At 49.5% G+C, this 18,880-nt stretch overlaps 2 protein-coding genes across 4 annotated transcripts; one reads left to right on the top strand and one right to left on the bottom strand.

Moving 5' to 3' along the window:
• The first annotated feature begins 503 nt into the window (after positions 1 to 503).
• On the top strand, positions 504 to 2,736 carry LOC103631709 (xyloglucan galactosyltransferase KATAMARI1 homolog). Of its 2 annotated transcripts, none has more exons than XM_008652765.3 (2): positions 504 to 680; positions 871 to 2,736. In XM_008652765.3, exons 1-2 carry the CDS (start codon positions 645 to 647, stop codon positions 2,380 to 2,382), a joined length of 1,548 nt encoding a protein of 515 aa, XP_008650987.2. In that variant the 5' UTR covers positions 504 to 644; the 3' UTR covers positions 2,383 to 2,736. The 2 variants fall into 2 exon arrangements, with proteins under 2 accessions (XP_008650987.2, XP_020402679.1); XM_020547090.2 differs by having other exon boundaries at positions 512 to 680; positions 875 to 2,736.
• A 13,180-nt stretch (positions 2,737 to 15,916) lies between these two features.
• Positions 15,917 to 18,465, bottom strand: LOC103649427 (uncharacterized). 2 transcript variants are annotated; one of them, XM_020547091.1, is made up of 3 exons: positions 18,291 to 18,465; positions 18,153 to 18,202; positions 16,097 to 17,959 (listed from the first exon to the last, which is right to left on the bottom strand). In XM_020547091.1, the coding sequence occupies exons 2-3, from the start codon at positions 18,186 to 18,188 to the stop codon at positions 16,382 to 16,384; spliced, it is 1,614 nt and encodes a 537-aa protein (XP_020402680.1). In that variant the 5' UTR covers positions 18,189 to 18,202; positions 18,291 to 18,465; the 3' UTR covers positions 16,097 to 16,381. The 2 variants fall into 2 exon arrangements, with proteins under 2 accessions (XP_008671919.1, XP_020402680.1); XM_008673697.3 differs by having other exon boundaries at positions 15,917 to 17,959; positions 18,153 to 18,465.
• Positions 18,466 to 18,880: the final 415 nt, after the last annotated feature.

Consider the following 18,880-nt stretch of genomic DNA (forward strand, 5'->3'; position numbering starts at 1 on the left):
AAAAACTGGCGTGGCATAGTAGAGCGACATCGCGTTCCTGCTGCGCAGTGTTAATTAAAAATACTAAATATGAATTAATTATAAACTTGTTGTATATATTAGGATAATAAGACAAATATATTAATTCTATATATGTTTACTGTAGCATCACGCAGATACATCATAGATTAATCTGGTTCGTCTCACGAATGAGTCAACTTATACAATGAGTTTTATAATTATTCTCCTTCCGTTCTAAATTATAATTCATTTGACAAAAACTTTTATGTCATGTTTGACCTGCTCGTCCTATTCATTTTTTAGAAAAAATAAAAATTTAAAACTTATTTTAAAATATATTATGTACTAAACAATATCACAACAAAAATTAACAATATTTATGAATTTTTTTAATAACACGAGTCCATCAAACTTAGAATTTAAAAGTTGAATGAATTATAAATTAAAACGGAGAAAGTATTAATTAACATCCAAACATCGATGTGATCATAAAGATTCAGACAGACCCGTAGATACGTCGGTCAGCCAGTGCACGGACCCTATACTCATGTCTGCCTCTAAACTGTCATTAGCATTCGTCTTCTTCAACCCCGGCGAAACACTCTGTCAGTCTGTCCATTGCACTGTTATAACCACTCTCCAGCATGCAACCAAGCATAGCCAACTCGACTATGCAACTGGTGAGTCATATTTCATCTTTGTTCGTGAGTCCAATCTTATCGGCCCCAAATCAATTTCTTCCTCCTGACTGAAACTGATTATACCATGCTTGCATCAATCAATTTACTTCATCTGCAGCACACAAACTATTCCTTTTCTTCTTTCTAGGATTCTAATTATACTCACTAGCCTGTTGTTTAATTTCCCTAGCCAGCCCATTCCGCACGGAAAGCCGGTGGCAGTGCTCGGTCGCGCCGGGCCGTCCAATCCAAGGGGTCGTGTTCGCTGCGGAACCTCGCCATCCTTGCCATGGTAGCATGGAGCTTCTTCCTGTACCTGCACTTCTCGTTGATCAGCGGTGCGGAAGAGGTGAGCAACGGCGACCCGTGCCGGGGGCGGTACATCTACGTCTACGACCTGCCGCCGCGCTTCAACACCGACATCATCCGGGACTGCCGCAAAGCCGGGGGCCGCTGGGCCGACATGTGCGCGTTCCTGAGCAACGGCGGCCTTGGCCGGCCGCTCGCCGACGACGGCATGGACGGCGTCGTCACTGGCAAAGCTGGGTGGTACAACACGCACGAGCTCGCGCTGGACGCCATCTTCCACAACCGGATGAAGCAGTACGAGTGCCTGACCAACCGCTCCGCTGCGGCCTCCGCCGTGTTCGTCCCGTTCTACGCCGGCTTCGACTCTCTGCGCTACCGGGTGGGCTACGACAAGGCCACCAGGGACGCCGCGTCGGCGGACCTGTCGTTCTGGCTCACCGTACAGCCCCAGTGGGGGCGCATGGCGGGGCGCGACCACTTCCTCGTCGCCGGGCGAACAGGGTGGGACTTCAGGAGGAGGAGCGGCGCCGACGCGAACACGGACCGGGGAAACGGCCTCCTCCTCACGCCAGCCGGCCGGAACATGTCCCTGCTCGTGCTGGAGTCCACGCTGGAACACGGCAGCGACTTCTCCGTGCCGTACCCGACCTACTTCCACCCCAGGTCGGACGCCGACGTGCTCCGGTGGCAGGCCAGGGTGCGCGCCCAGCACCGGACGTGGCTCATGGCGTTCGTGGGCGCGCCGCGCCGGAACGTTCCGACGAGCACCTGGGTACGGGATCACGTGATCGCGCAGTGCAAGGCGTGCAGCGCCTGCGCCATGCCGGGGTGCGCGCGCAGCCCCGGCAGTGCCCAGTGCCACAGCCCCGCCAGCATCGTGCGGCTATTCGAGAAGGCCATCTTCTGCCTGCAACCACCTGGCGACGACGGCTCCAGCACGCGACGGTCGGTGTTCGACTCGATGGTGGCCGGCTGCATTCCGGTGTTCTTCCACACGGCGTCGGCGTACAAGCAGTACCGGTGGCACCTCCCCAGGGACGACCACCTCAGGTACTCTGTGTTCATCCCGGACGCCGACGTGAGGTGGCGCAACGTGAGCATCGAGGCCGTGCTCCGGGCGATTCCTCCGTCCACGGTGGAGCGGATGCGGGAGGAGGTGATCAGGCTCATCCCGACTTTGCTGTACGCCGACCCCAGATCGAAGCTGGAGACGCTCAAGGACGCGGTCGACGTCGCCATTGAGGGGATCCTAGACACGGTGACGCGGATCAAGAACGGAGAGCAAGTCAACTGTTGCGGGCCGGTGGACAAGGATCCACCGAACCTTTTCGCCGCGACGGCATCAAGGATCCCGCCGAAGGGAGCCATGCGAGCAGTTGACCAGAACCGGTAATTTTGAATTACTTCCAAGAAAGAGGAGAATTGATATGGACAACGTCTTCAGATGCCGCACAGGTCAGCGGAGTTGAGGCAGCCGTGTAGGTCATTCTCGTATCTACGAGCATATGTTCAGGTTGATTTGGTGACAAGCGAACCACGGGAGATTGAAGGGCTCTGTTCACTAAATCAGCCCTTAGCATTCCCGGATCCCCATGGACCATGGCATTCTGTGGCGGCACAAGTCACATACTTCCGATCTGATTCTAATATAGAGGGTCTCTATCTATAGACTATAGTTATATCATGTCATCTCATGTTATCGACTTTGCTACCAATATTGGTCGACTCTTATCTTAGACTACGATCATCTTGGTGTCGCATTAGCTTTTCTTCTACATAATTTTAGATAAAATAAAAATGTCATTTTATTAAAATAAAAACACATCCGATTATATAATTAAACAAATAAAATCTTAAAAAATAATTAAATTACATAACTTAATCATAAAACGAGTATGTACATCCTCTTACAAAAACTCCTCTTGCCGATGATGTACGGGAGAAACACTCTCGAATAAGAACCCCAACACCAACAGAGTTGTTAGAAAATTGTAGAGATTGGTCTTCGGCAAGTCAGAGAAAGTTTGAAAGTTCGAAATCCACTTAAGACCCATTTTAAATTAGAGAGTGTGAGGCTATAATATGAAGAAAGATGTGTGGAATTGCGAGTGTCAGCACTCGTGAAAGGGCATATCTGTCTGTCGGCAAGACACACTCAAAGATTCTCACCAAGAAGATTGATCTCAGCACCTACAATAGAAGGATCATCACGAGGGACTTTATGGCCATCGGACCCCTAGCCTTAAGAGACGGAAGATTACAACACTAGTTATAAATCATACAAGGATGTCCCTAAATCAGCTCATTGGATCACATTACATAGCATACATAGTTAAGTACTGAGGCCCCACGCCCCGAATCGATTACACTCAAGCCCTTGGGACCCGACACGTCTCATGACACCTAGCAAATAAAGACCCTAAGGACATGCTTGGCCCAGGATGCTCGTCAATATACGACCCTGACACTCCGCGTGTTAGGGGCATCTGGTAATACAAGCCTCTAGAGCCACTAGTGCCCCGGAGCACCTGACAGGATAAGCCCCCGAGGCACCTCGCGTCCTAGGACACCCAAATGTATAAGCCCTCATACCCCTCATGCAGGGCACCTAATGAAGAAGCCTTTGGGGACCCTCGTGTCGTAGGGCACCTAATGAGATAAGCCTATAAGTCCTCTTATGTCTTGAGGCCCCTACCATAATATGCCCTTAGGGCCACTCGTATCCCGAGGCACCTAAAGGATAAGCTTCCATGACCCCTCGTACCCCAAAGCACCTAACAGGGTAAGCCCCCAGGGCCATAGCACCCCAGAGCACCTAACTTGATAATTCCCTATACCCCTCGTATCAGGACTCGAGAGACCATTCTCCAAAATATGGACTTAGTAACAACATTTTGCTACTACTAGACTAAAGAATGATGTGGCTCGCCGAGGACCATACAGTGTTGAGGTATGGGCCCCACACCAGGACGATCTAAACTTGCCGTCGTTGGTCTCCCTTCCTTCTTGCTTTGAGTTGGCTGTTCAAACCCCAGACTCCTTATCGCGTTTGGCCTTATGCTTGCGGTGGTCGAAGTTTGCTCCCACCGCATCTTCCCCTGATGTGTGGTAGATTGCGATGTCGAGAAGTTCCTGTGTTGTTCACGAGCTTTTTCGCCACAACTTATGCACTAGAGTCTCGTTGGTGGTCCTCTCGATGAAGGCGCTGATAACATCGACATCAACGAGGTTGGTCAGTCGGTTACATTGTCGTGAAAAGCGTTAGATGTAATCTCTCAAGGTTTTGTTTGATTTCTACCGACAATTATTAAGATCCCATGGGTTGCCTGGGCGTTCTTATGTGCCCTGGAAATTCCCAACGAACACTTCCTCGAGGTCAGCCCAGCTCTGGATGCTCCCAGGTCTGAGGTTTTTGAGCCAGGTTCGTGCTAAATCTGCCAGATACAGGGGAGGTTCCGGATTATGAAGTCATCGCAATCTACCCCCTGTCACGCTAGCCAGTAGTCTCCTAGCCATATGCGGGGATTTGATTCTTAGGAGTGTCTCATGATGTTGATGGGGGCCTATAGTGTTGCGGTACAGGTACCTGTATGATGCAACGACTAAAGGCCCGAGGTCCTAGCGCCGGTTGTATCGATGGGTGTTGTCTGGCTCCCTCCGTACTGAGAGCACCTAGAGGGGGGGGGTGAATAGGTGATCCTGTAAAAACTTAACTTATAGCCACAAAAACTTGTTAAGAGTTAGCACAATAATTGCCAAGTGGCTAAAGAGGAGATCTTTCACAATACGACAATCACAGAGAAGACACAGAGATTTATCCCGTGGTTCGGCCAAGTACAAAACTTGCCTACTTCCACGTTGTGGCGTCCCAACGGACGAGGGTTGCAATAAACCCCTCTCAAGCGGTCCAAAGACCCACTTGAATACCACGGTGTTTTTGCCTTGCTTATCTTTATCCCACTCGCGAGGAATCTCCACAGATTGGAGTCTCTCGCCCTTACACTTAAGATTCACAAAGAAGCACGGAGTAAGGGAGGGAAGCAACACACACAAATCCACAGCGAAACGCGCACACACACGGCCAAGATTCGAGCTCTAAGACTATCTCACAGTTTCTCACAAGAACAGAGCTCGAATCACTTAGAATCACAAACGGATGCGCAAAGACTGAGTGTGGATGATCAAGAATGCTCAAGAGTTGCTTGGTGTTCTCCTCCATGCGCCTAGGGGTCCCTTTTATAGCCCCAAGGCAGCTAGGAGCCGTTGAGAGCAAATCTGGAAGGCCATCTTTGCCTTCTGTCGTCGGGCGCACCGGACAGTCCGGTGCACACCGGACAGTGTCCGGTGCCCGATTCCTTTCCTTAAATGGCGAAGCCGACCGTTGCAGATGCGAGAGCCGTTGGCGCACCGGACATGTCCGGTGCACACCGGACAGTCCGGTGCCCCTTCCCGACCGTTGGCTCGGCCACGTGTCCCGCGCAGATCGCGCGGCCGACCGTTGGCTCACCGGACAGTCCGGTGTACACCGGACAGTCCGGTGAATTTTAGCCATACGCCGTCGGCGAATTCCCGAGAGCGGCCTCTTCGGCCGGGGCAGCCTGGCGCACCGGACACTGTCCGGTGCACCACCGGACAGTCCGGTGCCCCAGACCGAAACAGCCCCTTGGCTGTACACAGCCACTTTTTTCTTTTCTTTTTCTTCCTGTTTCCAATACTTAGACAAGTATATTAGTACACAAAACCAATGTACTAAGACTTAGAAACATACCTTTGCTCTTGATTTGCACTTTATTCATCCATTGCATAAATTCACATTTAAGCACTTGAGTTGGCACTCAATCACCAAAATACTTAGAAATGGCCCAAGGGCACATTTCCCTTTCAATCTCCCCCTTTTTGGTGATTTATGCCAACACAACATAAAGCAACTAGAACAAGTGCAAAACCACTTCAAATAACACTTAAATTTATTTTGATTCATGTTTGGCATATATGGATCATCCTTTTCCACCACTTGGTTTGTTTTTGAAATCAAACTCAAATCTCTATCTCTAAGTCAAACACACATGTTAAAGCATATAGAGAGTTTTTCCAAAAGAGATTGATCAAAGATTTCAAAAACTCCCCCTACTTCCCATAATTACCACTTCTCCCCACAAGAAACCAACTTTTGACAAGAGACACAATAAAAGAGTTTTGCTAAAACAAAAAGCTCTATTCTACTATTTTCAAAATCTCTCAAGTGGTAGCTGATCCATTTATCGCTTTGGCCTTTATTTTCTCCCCCTTTGGCATCAAGCACCAAAACGGGATCAATCTTGGCCCTCTAACCCCATTGCCTTGCCAAAATCTTCAATAAGAATACAAAGGCAATAAGATTGCATGAGATGAACTTGGAATATGTTACCCTCTCATCGGAGTACAGTGGAAGTCTTTCATGGTCCAAGTCCACCTTTTCCCTTTCAATTATCCTCCTTCGAGACTAAATCATCAAACTCAAGCACATGGTTAGTCTCAAAGGGTCAAGTTGTAGCACATCTCCCTCTAAACATGTGCATCACTTTGCAACGGACTTGTGAGGTCCAGGGAGTGTTTTTACAACTTGAGCACCATAATAAAGCAGCAAAATGCAAAAAGGAACATGATCAAAAGCATAAGTACATGTATGCTACAATTCAATCCAGGTTCCGCGAATCTATGACATTTAGCTCACTACGCAACCTGCAAAAGGTCTTCTCATCTAGAGGCTTAGTGAAGATATCGGCTAGCTGGTTCTCGGTGCTAACATGAAACACTTCGATATCTCCCTTTTGCTGGTGGTCTCTCAAAAAGTGATGCCGGATGTCTATGTGCTTTGTGCGGCTGTGCTCAACAGGATTCTCCGCCATGCGGATAGCACTCTCATTGTCACATAGGAGTGGGACTTTGCTCAGATTGTAGCCAAAGTCCCGGAGGGTTTGCCTCATCCAAAGCAGTTGCGCGCAACACTGACCTGCGGCAACGTACTCGGCCTCAGCGGTGGATAGGGCAACGGAGGTTTGTTTCTTAGAGTTCCATGACACCAGGGACCTTCCTAAGAATTGGCACGTCCCCGATGTACTCTTCCTATCGACCTTACATCCAGCATAGTCGGAGTCTGAGTATCCAACTAAGTCAAAGGTAGACCCCTTTGGATACCAGAGCCCGAAGCAAGGCGTAGCAACCAAATATCTAAGAATTCGCTTCACCGCCACTAAGTGACACTCCTTAGGATCGGATTGAAATCTAGCACACATGCATACGCTAAGCATAATATCCGGTCTACTAGCACATAAGTAAAGCAAAGAACCTATCATTGACCGGTATGCTTTTTGATCAACGGACTTACCTCCTTTGTTGAGGTCGGTGTGTCCGTCGGTCCCCATCGGAGTCTTTGCGGGCTTGGCGTCCTTCATCCCAAACCGCTTTAGCAGATCTTGCGTGTACTTCGTTTGGGAGATGAAGGTGACGTCCTTGAGTTGCTTCACTTGGAACCCAAGGAAGTAGTTCAACTCGCCCATCATCGACATCTCGAATTTCTGCGTCATCACCCTGCTAAACTCTTCACAAGACTTTTGGTTAGTAGAACCAAATATTATGTCATCGACATAAATTTGGCACACAAACAAATCACCATCACATGTCTTTGTAAAAAGAGTTGGATCGGCTTTCCCAACCTTGAAAGCATTAGCAATTAAAAAGTCTCTAAGGCATTCATACCATGCTCTTGGGGCTTGCTTAAGTCCATAGAGCGCCTTAGAGAGCTTACACACGTGGTCGGGGTACCGTTCATCCTCGAAGCCAGGGGGTTGCTCCACGTACACTTCCTCCTTGATTGGCCCGTTGAGGAAAGCGCTCTTCACATCCATTTGGTACAACCTGAAAGAATGGTGAGCGGCATATGCTAGCAAGATACGAATGGACTCTAGCCTAGCCACAGGAGCGAAAGTCTCCTCAAAGTCCAAACCTGCGACTTGGGCATAACCTTTTGCCACAAGTCGAGCCTTGTTCCTCGTCACCACCCCGTGCTCGTCCTGTTTGTTGCGGAACACCCACTTGGTTCCCACAACATTTTGCTTCGGACGAGGCACCAGTGTCCAAACTTCATTGCGCTTGAAGTTGTTGAGCTCCTCCTGCATGGCCAATACCCAATCCGGATCTAGCAAGGCCTCCTCTACCCTGAAAGGCTCAAGAGAAGAGACAAAGGAGTAATGCTCACAAAAATTAACTAATCGAGATCGAGTAGTTACTCCCTTGCTAATGTCACCCAGAATTTGATCGACGGGATGATCCCTTTGAATCATCGCTCGAACTTGGGTTGGAGGTGCCGGTTGCGCTTCTTCCTCCATCACTTGATCATCTTGTGCTCCCCCTTGATCAAGCGCCTCCACTTGAGGTACCTGTTTGTCATCTTTGGTTGGGGGATGCACCATAGTTGAGGAAGAAGGTTGATCTCGTTCATCTTGTTCCTGTGGCCGTACTTCTCCAATCGCCATGGTCCGTATAGCGGCCGTCGGAACATCTTCTTCATCTACATCATCACAATCAACAACTTGCTCTCTTGGAGAGCCATTAGTCTCATCAAATACAACATCGCTAGAGACTTCAACCAAACCCGATGATTTGTTGAAGATTCTATACGCCTTTGTATTTGAGTCATAACCTAACAAAAACCCTTCTACAGCTTTGGGAGCAAACTTAGAATTTCTACCTTTCTTCACTAGAATGTAGCACTTGCTCCCAAATACACGAAAGTAAGATACATTGGGTTTGTTACCGGTTAGAAGCTCATACGAAGTCTTCTTGAGGAGGCGATGAAGGTAGACCCTGTTGATGGCGTGGCAAGCCGTGTTCACGGCTTCCGACCAGAAACACTCGGGGGTCTTGAATTCTCCAAGCATTGTCCTCGCCATATCGATTAGCGTCCTGTTCTTCCTCTCTACCACACCATTTTGCTGTGGTGTGTAGGGAGCGGAGAACTCGTGCTTGATCCCTTCCTCCTCAAGAAATTCCTCCACTTGAAGGTTCTTGAATTCGGACCCGTTGTCGCTCCTTATCTTCTTCACCTTGAGCTCAAACTCATTTTGAGCTCTCCTGAGGAAGCGCTTGAGGGTCCCTTGGGTTTCAGACTTATCCTGCAAAAAGAACACCCAAGTGAAGCGGGAAAAATCATCAACAATAACTAAACCATACTTACTCCCTCCTATGCTCAGATAGGCGACAGGTCCGAAGAGGTCCATATGCAGCAGCTCCAGGGGTCTTGAAGTGGTCATCACGTTCTTGCCGTGATGTGCTCCTCCTACTTGTTTACCTGCTTGACAAGCTGCACAAGGTCTATCTTTTTCGAAATGCACGTTAGTCAAACCTATCACGTGTTCTCCCTTTAGAAGCTTGTGAAGGTTCTTCATCCCCACATGTGCTAAGCGGCGATGCCACAGCCAGCCCATGCTAGTCTTAGCTATTAAGCATGCATCTAGACCGGCCTCTTCTTTTGCAAAATCAACTAAATAAAGTTTGCCGTCTAATACACCCTTAAAAGCTAATGAACCATCGCTTCTTCTAAAGACAGACACATCTACATTTGTAAATAGACAGATATACCCCATATGACATAATTGACTAACAGATAGTAAATTATATCCAAGACTCTCTACTAAAAATACATTAGAGATAGAATGCTCATTAGAAATTGCAATTTTACCTAATCCTTTTACCTTGCCTTGATTCCCATCACCGAAAATAATTGAATCCTGGGAATCCTTATTCTTGACGTAGGAAGTGAACATCTTCTTCTCCCCCGTCATATGGTTTGTGCATCCGCTGTCGATAATCCAGCTTGATCCCCCGGATGCATAAACCTGCAAGGCAAATTTAGGCTTGGGACTTAGGTACCCAACTCTTGTTGGGTCCTACAAGGTTAGTGCAAATTTCCTTAGGGACCCAAATGCAAGTTTTGTCACCCTTGCATTTTGCCCCTAATTTCCTAGCAATTACCTTCTTACCCTTTCTACAAATAGCAAAGGGAGCATTGCAAGCATAATAAATGATAGAAGGTTTGTTCACAACTTTTCTAGGAGCATGAGCAAAATTTCTCCTAGGCATATGCACAACATGAGAACTAGAAGCAGTCATAGCATAAGAATCATAAGCATGTGAATCAAAATCATTATAAGCATTTCTAGCATGTCTCCTATCATAGTACAAGAAAGCATGGTTCCTTTTAGCACTACTAGCCATAGGGGCCTTCCCTTTCTCCTTGACGAAGATGGGAGCCTTATGGCTTGTTAAGTTCTTGGCTTCTCTCTTGAAGCCAAGACCATCCTTAATTGAGGGGTGTCTACCCACTGTGTAGGCATCCCTTGCAAATTTTATTTTATCAACTTCACTCTTGCTAGTCTTAAGTTGAGCATTAAGACTAGCCACTTCATCATTTAGTTTTGAAATTGAAACCAAGTGTTCACTACAAGCATTAACATCAAAATCCTTACACCTAGTGCAAATTGTAATATTTTCAACATACGAGTTACTTGCTACTTCTAGTTTAGCAGTTAAATCGTTAATTTCACCTTTTAAAGAAGAAATGGTTTCATTACAAGTAGAAAGTTCACAAGAAAGTATTCCATTTCTTTTAACTTCTAGAGCAAGTGAATTTTGTGCACTAACAAATTTATCATGTTCTTCATATAAAAGGTCTTCTTGTTTCTCTAAGATTCTATCCTTTTCATTTAAGGCATCGATCAACTCATTAATCTTAGCTATCTTAGTTCTATCCAATCCCTTGAATAAACTAGAGTAATCAATTTCATCCTCACTAGATTCATCATCACTAGAAGAATCATAAGTATTAGCATTACGAGTGATTACCTTCTTTTCCCTTGCCATGAGGCAAGTGTGATGCTCGTTGGGGAAGAGAGCCGATTTGTTGAAGGCAGTGGCGGCGAGTCCTTCGTCGTCAAAGTCGGACGAAGAGCAATCCGAATCCCACTCCTTTCCAAGGTGTGCTTCGCCTTTGGCCTTCTTGTAAACCTTCTTGTTCTCTCTCTTCCCATTTTTCCCTTGCTCCTGGTCACTATCATTTTCGGGACAGTTAGCAATAAAATGACCAAGCTTACCGCATTTGAAGCATGATCGCTTTCCCTTGGTCTTGGCCTTGCTTGGCTGTCCCTTTCGACCTTTTAGCGCCGTCTTGAATCTCTTGATGATGAGAGCCATCTCTTCATCATTGAGCCCGGCCGCCTCAACTTGCGCCACCTTGCTAGGTAGCGACTCCTTGCTCCTCGTTGCCTTTAGAGCAATGGGTTGAGGCTCGTGGAGTGGACCGTTCAATGCGTCGTCGACGTATCTTGCCTCCTTGATCATCATCCGCCCGCTCACGAATTTTCCAAGTACTTCCTCGGGCGTCATCATCGTGTACCTGGGATTCTCACGAATATTGTTCACGAGATGAGGATCAAGAACGGTAAAGGACCTGAGCATTAGGCGGACGACGTCGTGATCCGTCCAACGCGTGCTTCCGTAGCTCCTTATTTTGTTGATAAGGGTCTTGAGCCGGTTGTAAGTTTGAGTTGGCTCCTCTCCCCTTATCATGGCGAATCGTCCAAGCTCGCCCTCCACCAACTCCATCTTGGTGAGCATGGTGATGTCGTTCCCCTCGTGAGAGATCTTGAGGGTGTCCCATATCTGCTTGGCATTGTCCAAGCCGCTCACCTTATTGTACTCTTCCCTGCACAAAGACGCTAAGAGAACAGTAGTAGCTTGTGCATTTCTATGAATTTGTTCATTTATAAGCATAGGGCTATCCGAGCAATCAAATTTCATTCCATTCTCCACAATCTCCCATATGCTTGGATGGAGAGAGAATAAGTGACTACGCATTTTGTGACTCCAAAATCCGTAGTCCTCCCCATCGAAGTGTGGAGGTTTGCCAAGAGGAATGGAAAGCAAGTGCGAATTCGAACTATGTTGAATACGAGAATAATCAAATGAAAAGTTCGAATTGACCGTCTTTTTGTAGTCGTTGTCATCATCCTTTTGGGAAGAAGTAGACTCATCACTATCGTCGTAGTAGATGATCTCCTTGATGCGCCTTGTCTTCTTCTTCTTTCCTTCCTTCCGTCTATGCCCCGAGCCGGAGTCGATAGGCTTGTCGTCCTTTGGCTCGTTGACGAAGGATTCCTTCTCTTTGTCGTTGATCACGATTCCCTTCCCCTTAGGATCCATCTCTTCGGGCGGTAAGTCCCTTTGTGAAGAGAACGGCTCCGATACCAATTGAGAGCACCTAGAGGGGGGGTGAATAGGTGATCCTGTAAAAACTTAACTTATAGCCACAAAAACTTGTTAAGAGTTAGCACAATAATTGCCAAGTGGCTAAAGAGGAGATCTTTCACAATACGACAATCACAGAGAAGACACAGAGATTTATCCCGTGGTTCGGCCAAGTACAAAACTTGCCTACTTCCACGTTGTGGCGTCCCAACGGACGAGGGTTGCAATCAACCCCTCTCAAGCGGTCCAAAGACCCACTTGAATACCACGGTGTTTTTGCCTTGCTTATCTTTATCCCACTCGCGAGGAATCTCCACAGATTGGAGTCTCTCGCCCTTACACTTAAGATTCACAAAGAAGCACGGAGTAAGGGAGGGAAGCAACACACACAAATCCACAGCGAAACGCGCACACACACGGCCAAGATTCGAGCTCTAAGACTATCTCACAGTTTCTCACAAGAACAGAGCTCGAATCACTTAGAATCACAAACGGATGCGCAAAGACTGAGTGTGGATGATCAAGAATGCTCAAGAGTTGCTTGATGTTCTCCTCCATGCGCCTAGGGGTCCCTTTTATAGCCCCAAGGCAGCTAGGAGCCGTTGAGAGCAAATCTGGAAGGCCATCTTTGCCTTCTGTCGTCGGGCGCACCGGACAGTCCGGTGCACACCGGACAGTGTCCGGTGCCCGATTCCTTTCCTTAAATGGCGAAGCCGACCGTTGCAGATGCGAGAGCCGTTGGCGCACCGGACATGTCCGGTGCACACCGGACATGTCCGGTGCACACCGGACAGTCCGGTGCCCCTTCCCGACCGTTGGCTCGGCCACGTGTCCCGCGCAGATCGCGCGGCCGACCGTTGGCCCGGCCGACCGTTGGCTCACCGGACAGTCCGGTGTACACCGGACAGTCCGGTGAATTTTAGCCGTACGCCGTCGGCGAATTCCCGAGAGCGGCATCTTCGACCGGGGCAGCCTGGCGCACCGGACACTGTCCGGTGCACCACCGGACAGTCCGGTGCCCCAGACCGAAACAGCCCCTTGGCTGTACACAGCCACTTTTTTCTTTTCTTTTTCTTCCTGTTTCCAATACTTAGACAAGTATATTAGTACACAAAACCAATGTACTAAGACTTAGAAACATACCTTTGCTCTTGATTTGCACTTTATTCATCCATTGCATAAATTCACATTTAAGCACTTGAGTTGGCACTCAATCACCAAAATACTTAGAAATGGCCCAAGGGCACATTTCCCTTTCACGTACTTCCTCTCTGTTCTCTGGATGAGGCGTGCTCCGCGCTCTTCTATCCAGCCCCAGGCATCGGCAGGGTGAGGTGTGTGTTGTGCCTTGCTCGGGCCCGGGCCATTGCCCCATCGATGCGTCGTTTCTCGCTGGTGTAGATGCGACGCCTGGTCAGCCCCTGCCTCCCAATGTCGTGATGTGGAACTCTCAACATGCTGCTGCACGACGAGGTTGAGGAGGCCTTGGATTTCTTGGTGCATCCTTCTTTCTCTCAGAGTATCTGCCTCGGAGAGTTTGTCTAGGAGCGTCGCGATGGCTGCGATGTTCTGGCTTTCCCAGGGAAATGGCAGCGAGCTGGCCCCGCTGTAGGTCATGAGGTGGCGGGCACCACCCACTATGACACACGATGGCCAAACGCTCCGTCGTAGCCGCCATGTTCGACATGGCGGCAGCCCCCGCCTCCCGGCTGTGGGGCCTCGGCTGTCCTAGGTGGGGCTTCGCCCCGATGGTGGTGCCAAGGATGCCAGGCTGAATCGGGGTAGGGCGGACGCCGCGACGTACACCACAACATTAGTGGGCCCCTTTGGGTTCTCCGCGAGCTTAGGCTATCCGCAACCGTTACCCCTAAATTTTTCCCCCTATATCACTTTTTCCCCCTATTTTCCCCTCTATTTTTTCATCTCCCGCAGCGGTTCCCCCTAAATACTCCCCCTATACCCCACTACCACTATAAAATATCATTTTCTATATCAACTATCAATTTTTTATCTACTAACAATTACTCGTGGACCCACAGCACAGTGTTTAGGGTGATGAACAGTGACACGCTAGATCTGGGGGGAGAGAGAAGGGGACCGACACGTAGGGGGCGCTGTAGGGGGCACCGCTGCGACCATAGGGTGCCCCCTACGCGCCGCATGCAAGGGGAGGGGGAGGGGCAGCGTCCACCGCTGCGGCTAGTCTTAGAGGAGTCCCCTGCCGAGGTGACCATGAAGCATTCCTGGGCCTAGTCATGGTTGATCCCGCTTGATGGGAGAATGAGTCTGCCTTCTGACCCTGATGGGAAAAAAGGTTGCGGAACAAGACTCGGATAGGGCCTAGCATCCCCACGATCTTGGCAAAAATGGCTTGTGCCGCGCGTGTCGCCTGTCACCACCTCTTGGGGGACCGAGTCGGAGGTGGTCAAGGCTTTTGATGACGTCGAATGAATCGCTCGCCAAGGGAACTAGGGCTTCTAGGGCCCTGTCCATTGTTTCCTCGCTGCTGGTGACGAAGTCAAGACTCCCAAAATGAATGGTCATTCCAAGGGTCCTAACATCGCCAACGTCATTGCCAGCCATCTGGAGCTTGAAGAACTTCACCGTGAAACGCGCAAGCCCCCTAATTGGCACGCCAACTGTCGGTGTTTTGAACCTCGCATCGACAAGTAAATTTATTGTGCGTGTTCCGGGCACTGGGGCGGTGTGCGCAGTGGGCGCAAGATTTATTCTGGTTTGATCAGAACGTCACTACTTCAAGTCTTCGGTGGCTTGCGCTACCGACACCATTGATGATCAAAGCTTGTAGCAGGGTTACAAGCGGGGGAGAGAGGGCGGAGAGTCTCCCAAGTCTCTTATTGTAGTGGAGGTGGAGCTGACTTCAACGTTTCACTCTATTTTTCTTCCCCTATATCCCACTATTGTGCCACCTCAACAACCTCTCTCCACCTATAGATGGCCAATAAGCACGAGGCCCGCGAGCTCGGCACAAATAAGCGGGCTAGGCTCGGATAGGAAACTAGGCACGGTGGGCTAGCCCGACACGACCCCGTTTACCTCTAAGCCCGTTAAGCCCGCTTTTTTACACTAAAAGTGTTTACCGGCCCGCATAGCCCGCTTTTTTCATGTTAAACGGCCCGGCCCGGCCCGTTTAGGCCCGCTGCGGGCCGGGCTCGGACAGAAAATTGAGCCCGCGTGCTTAGACGGCTCGGCCCGGTTTTAACCGTGCCTGCGGGCCGGGCCCAAAACGGGACGGGCTTCACCGGATCCGGACCAAGCCGGGTCGGGCGACCCGTTTGACCATCTCTATCTCCACCTATATCTCTATCTTGTACACTGGTTCCCTATATATTATCCCCTATATCCCACTACAACCATAAAATATCATTTCACATATTTATTCACCATCTGCTATCAATTTTTCCCAACTAACAAACACATCCACACACGCAACTTGAGGGAAAGGGTCATGCTACTGTTGCGCTAGATCAGGTGGAGGATTGCTCCCTTCTCTTGTACTGCATAGCATAGGGTAGGTCATAGCGTGTACTGTTGAAGTGGAAGAGCGAGCACTGCTGCCCCTTTATGTGGCGTAGGGGCATGCGTCTGGAACCGTTGGTCTAAGGGTAATACTTTTAGAGGTGGTGACCTAAATGACACTTGAATCTAAATTTAGGAATCATACAATATAATGCTACATCGGTTCATAAATATATGTCACCGTTGATTTTTTCGAAACTTTGACCGCTTGTCTTATTCAAAATATTTATTAAAAATGTAAAATTTTAAGTCAAACACAAACTAACTTAAGTGATAAAAACAAATCAAAAAATAAATGATAACATATTATATTTTTAATAAGATGAGTGCTCAAAGTTAAAAAAATCAACGATGTCATATATTTATGAACGGAGGGAGTAATTTCTAAGCTAGAGGACCCAAATGCATTACCAAGGTACCGATGCAAGTTCGATGACCGTTCCCTAAATTCACTCTTCGAATATTGATCGCCCGCTCCCTCCATGCTGCCGCAGCAGCCGTCAGCGCCACGCTCCATATGAGGCTGCAACCATGGACAAGGTGCCCACATATGAATATGATCAGCTTACTCAGATGCGCGATTGCATCCCCTTGGTCCAGCTCCGGCCGCGAGCTGCTTGCACATATCCCTCCGGGAAAAACCTCGATGCTGTCGAGGCAAAAAGGTTCGGCGGATCCTTGTCGACTGGCCCGCCACAGTTGACTTCCTCGCCGTTCTTGATCCGCGCCACCGTGTCCAGGATTCCATCGACGGCGACGGCGACCGCATCCTTGAGAGTTTTCAGCTTCGACCTGGGGTCGGCGTACAACAAACTCGGGATGAGCCTGATCACCTCCTCCTGCATCCGCGCTACCGTGGCCGGAGGGATCGCCCGGAGCACGGCCTCGATGCTGACGTTGCGCCGCCTGACGTCCGCGGTCGGGATGTACACCGAGTACCTAAGGTGGTCGTCCTTGGGGAGGTGCCACGGGTACTGCTTGTACGCGGACCCCGTGTGGAAGAACACCGGGATGCAGCCGGCCACCATCGAGTCGAACACCGACCGCCGCGTGCACGAGTCGCCCGGCGGCTGCAGGCAGAAGGTGGCCTTCTGGAACAGCCGCATGATGTTGGCGGGCCTGTGGCACTGCCTGCTGCTGGGGGTGCGCGCGCAGCTCAGCATGGCGCAGGCGCCGGACGCCTTGCACTGCGCGATGACGTGATCCCGGACCCGGATGCTCATCTGAACGTCCGGTCGCGGCGCGCCCACGAACGCCATGAGCCACGTCCGGCGCTGGCCGCGCACCCTGTCCTGCCACCGGAGCACGTCGGCATCCGACCTAGGGTGGAAGTAAGTCGGGTACGGCACGGAGAAGTCGGTGCCGCGTTTCAGCGTGGATTCCAGCACGAGCACGGACATGTTCCGGGCTCCCGGGATGACGAGGAGGTCGTTGCCCCAGTCCGCGCCGAGGTTGCTGATCCTCCGGAAGTCCCACCCCGTTCGCCCGGCGACGAGGAAGTGGTCGCGCCCTCCCATGCGCCGCCACTCGGGTCGTGCCATGAGCCACTCTGTCAGGTCCACCGACGCGGCGTCCCTGGTGGCGTTGTCGTAGCCCCAATGGTAGCGGGCGAAGTCGAAGCCGGCGTAGAACGGGACAAACACGGCGGATGCCACGGCCGAGTGGTTGGTCAGGCACTCGTACTGAACCATCCGGTTGTGGAAGATGGCGTCCAGAGCGAACTGGTGCGTGCCGTACCACCCAGATTCGCCCGTGATGACGCTGTCGCCGTCGAGCGGACGGCCGAGGCCCGCGTTGCTAAGGGAGGCGCAGATGTCGCCCCAGTGGTCCTCGGTCTTGCGGTTGCGGCAGGTGTGGACGATGTCGGCGTTGAAACGCCGCGGCAGCTCGTGCATGTAGATGTACCGTCCCCGGCAGGGGTCGGCGAGGTCTTCGCCGTTGCTCATCACCTCCACCGTGCCGGTGATCACGGAGAAATGCACGTACAGGAATAAGGTCCATGCTGCTATCGCAAGGGCGGCGAGGATTCGCAGCGGTGGCAATACCTTCGCCTTCGCCGCCGCCGCCGCCTTGATCTCGATTCCCTTCACTTCGACGGCCCGGCGCGATCGAGCACTGCCGCCGGGTTTACGTCCAGATTTGACCAGCTAGGGAAACAAAGACATGAAGCATCGTCGGATCAAAGGTCTACGTATAATTAGAATCCTTGGGAAAAGAAAGAAGAAGAAAATAAACAGTTTGTTACGTAGGTGGTTCAGTTCGAGAAGGAAGATCAAAAGTTGCGGCAAGATCGGAATCGGATTGGACGATACAAAATCGAAAAGAATATGCGTAGCTCACCAGTTGTACGATCGAGTTGGCTACGCTCAGTTGCATGGTTGAGTTTATATCTGCAGCAATGCATATACAGCTAGAGTGGTTAATCGGAGAGGAGAAGGCGAAGGTGGAAGGAAGCAGGTCAAGTCTATCTGAGAGTACTCAGTCTATCTGGAGGCAGACGAGCGATGAACTACAACGCACCGCTGTCTTCCCGACTAAACGAACGTCCACGCTACTGTGCTCCGAAGTTTGGCACTGGACGGGAATACCAACACTGGTCCATCACTCGATCTTCTAGTGCAGAGCCCGTGGACACTGGAGTGTGAAGGATATAGCAACTTCAGCACCTACATGGTCGGCAACATTTTATTGCATTATTTAATCAGTTGTTTATGTTAGTAATATCCCCTTCATTTCAAGTGATAGCTTCCTTTGTTCTATGTCCTAAGTTAGATCCCTTTAACTTTAATCTAGTATATAGAGGATTGCATTAATATCTACAACATGAAATCACAGAGGCTGAACCTATTCATTTTTTTTTAAAAAAAACTGATCATCGGATTAGTTTTATAATAATTTCATCATGCGATATGTTTTGATAGATCATTTATTTGAATCCATAGATATTAGTATATTTTTTATTAATTAAAGATCAAAGTTAGAGAACTTTGATTTAAGATAAAACAAAATTGTGCTATAGTTTGTGTTGAATTGGTGATCCAAATTCTGGATAATTAAGAGGTCGTGTT

This window comes from Zea mays, chromosome 1 (genome assembly GCF_902167145.1).
Source record: "Zea mays cultivar B73 chromosome 1, Zm-B73-REFERENCE-NAM-5.0, whole genome shotgun sequence".
Classification (NCBI taxonomy): domain Eukaryota; kingdom Viridiplantae; phylum Streptophyta; class Magnoliopsida; order Poales; family Poaceae; genus Zea; species Zea mays.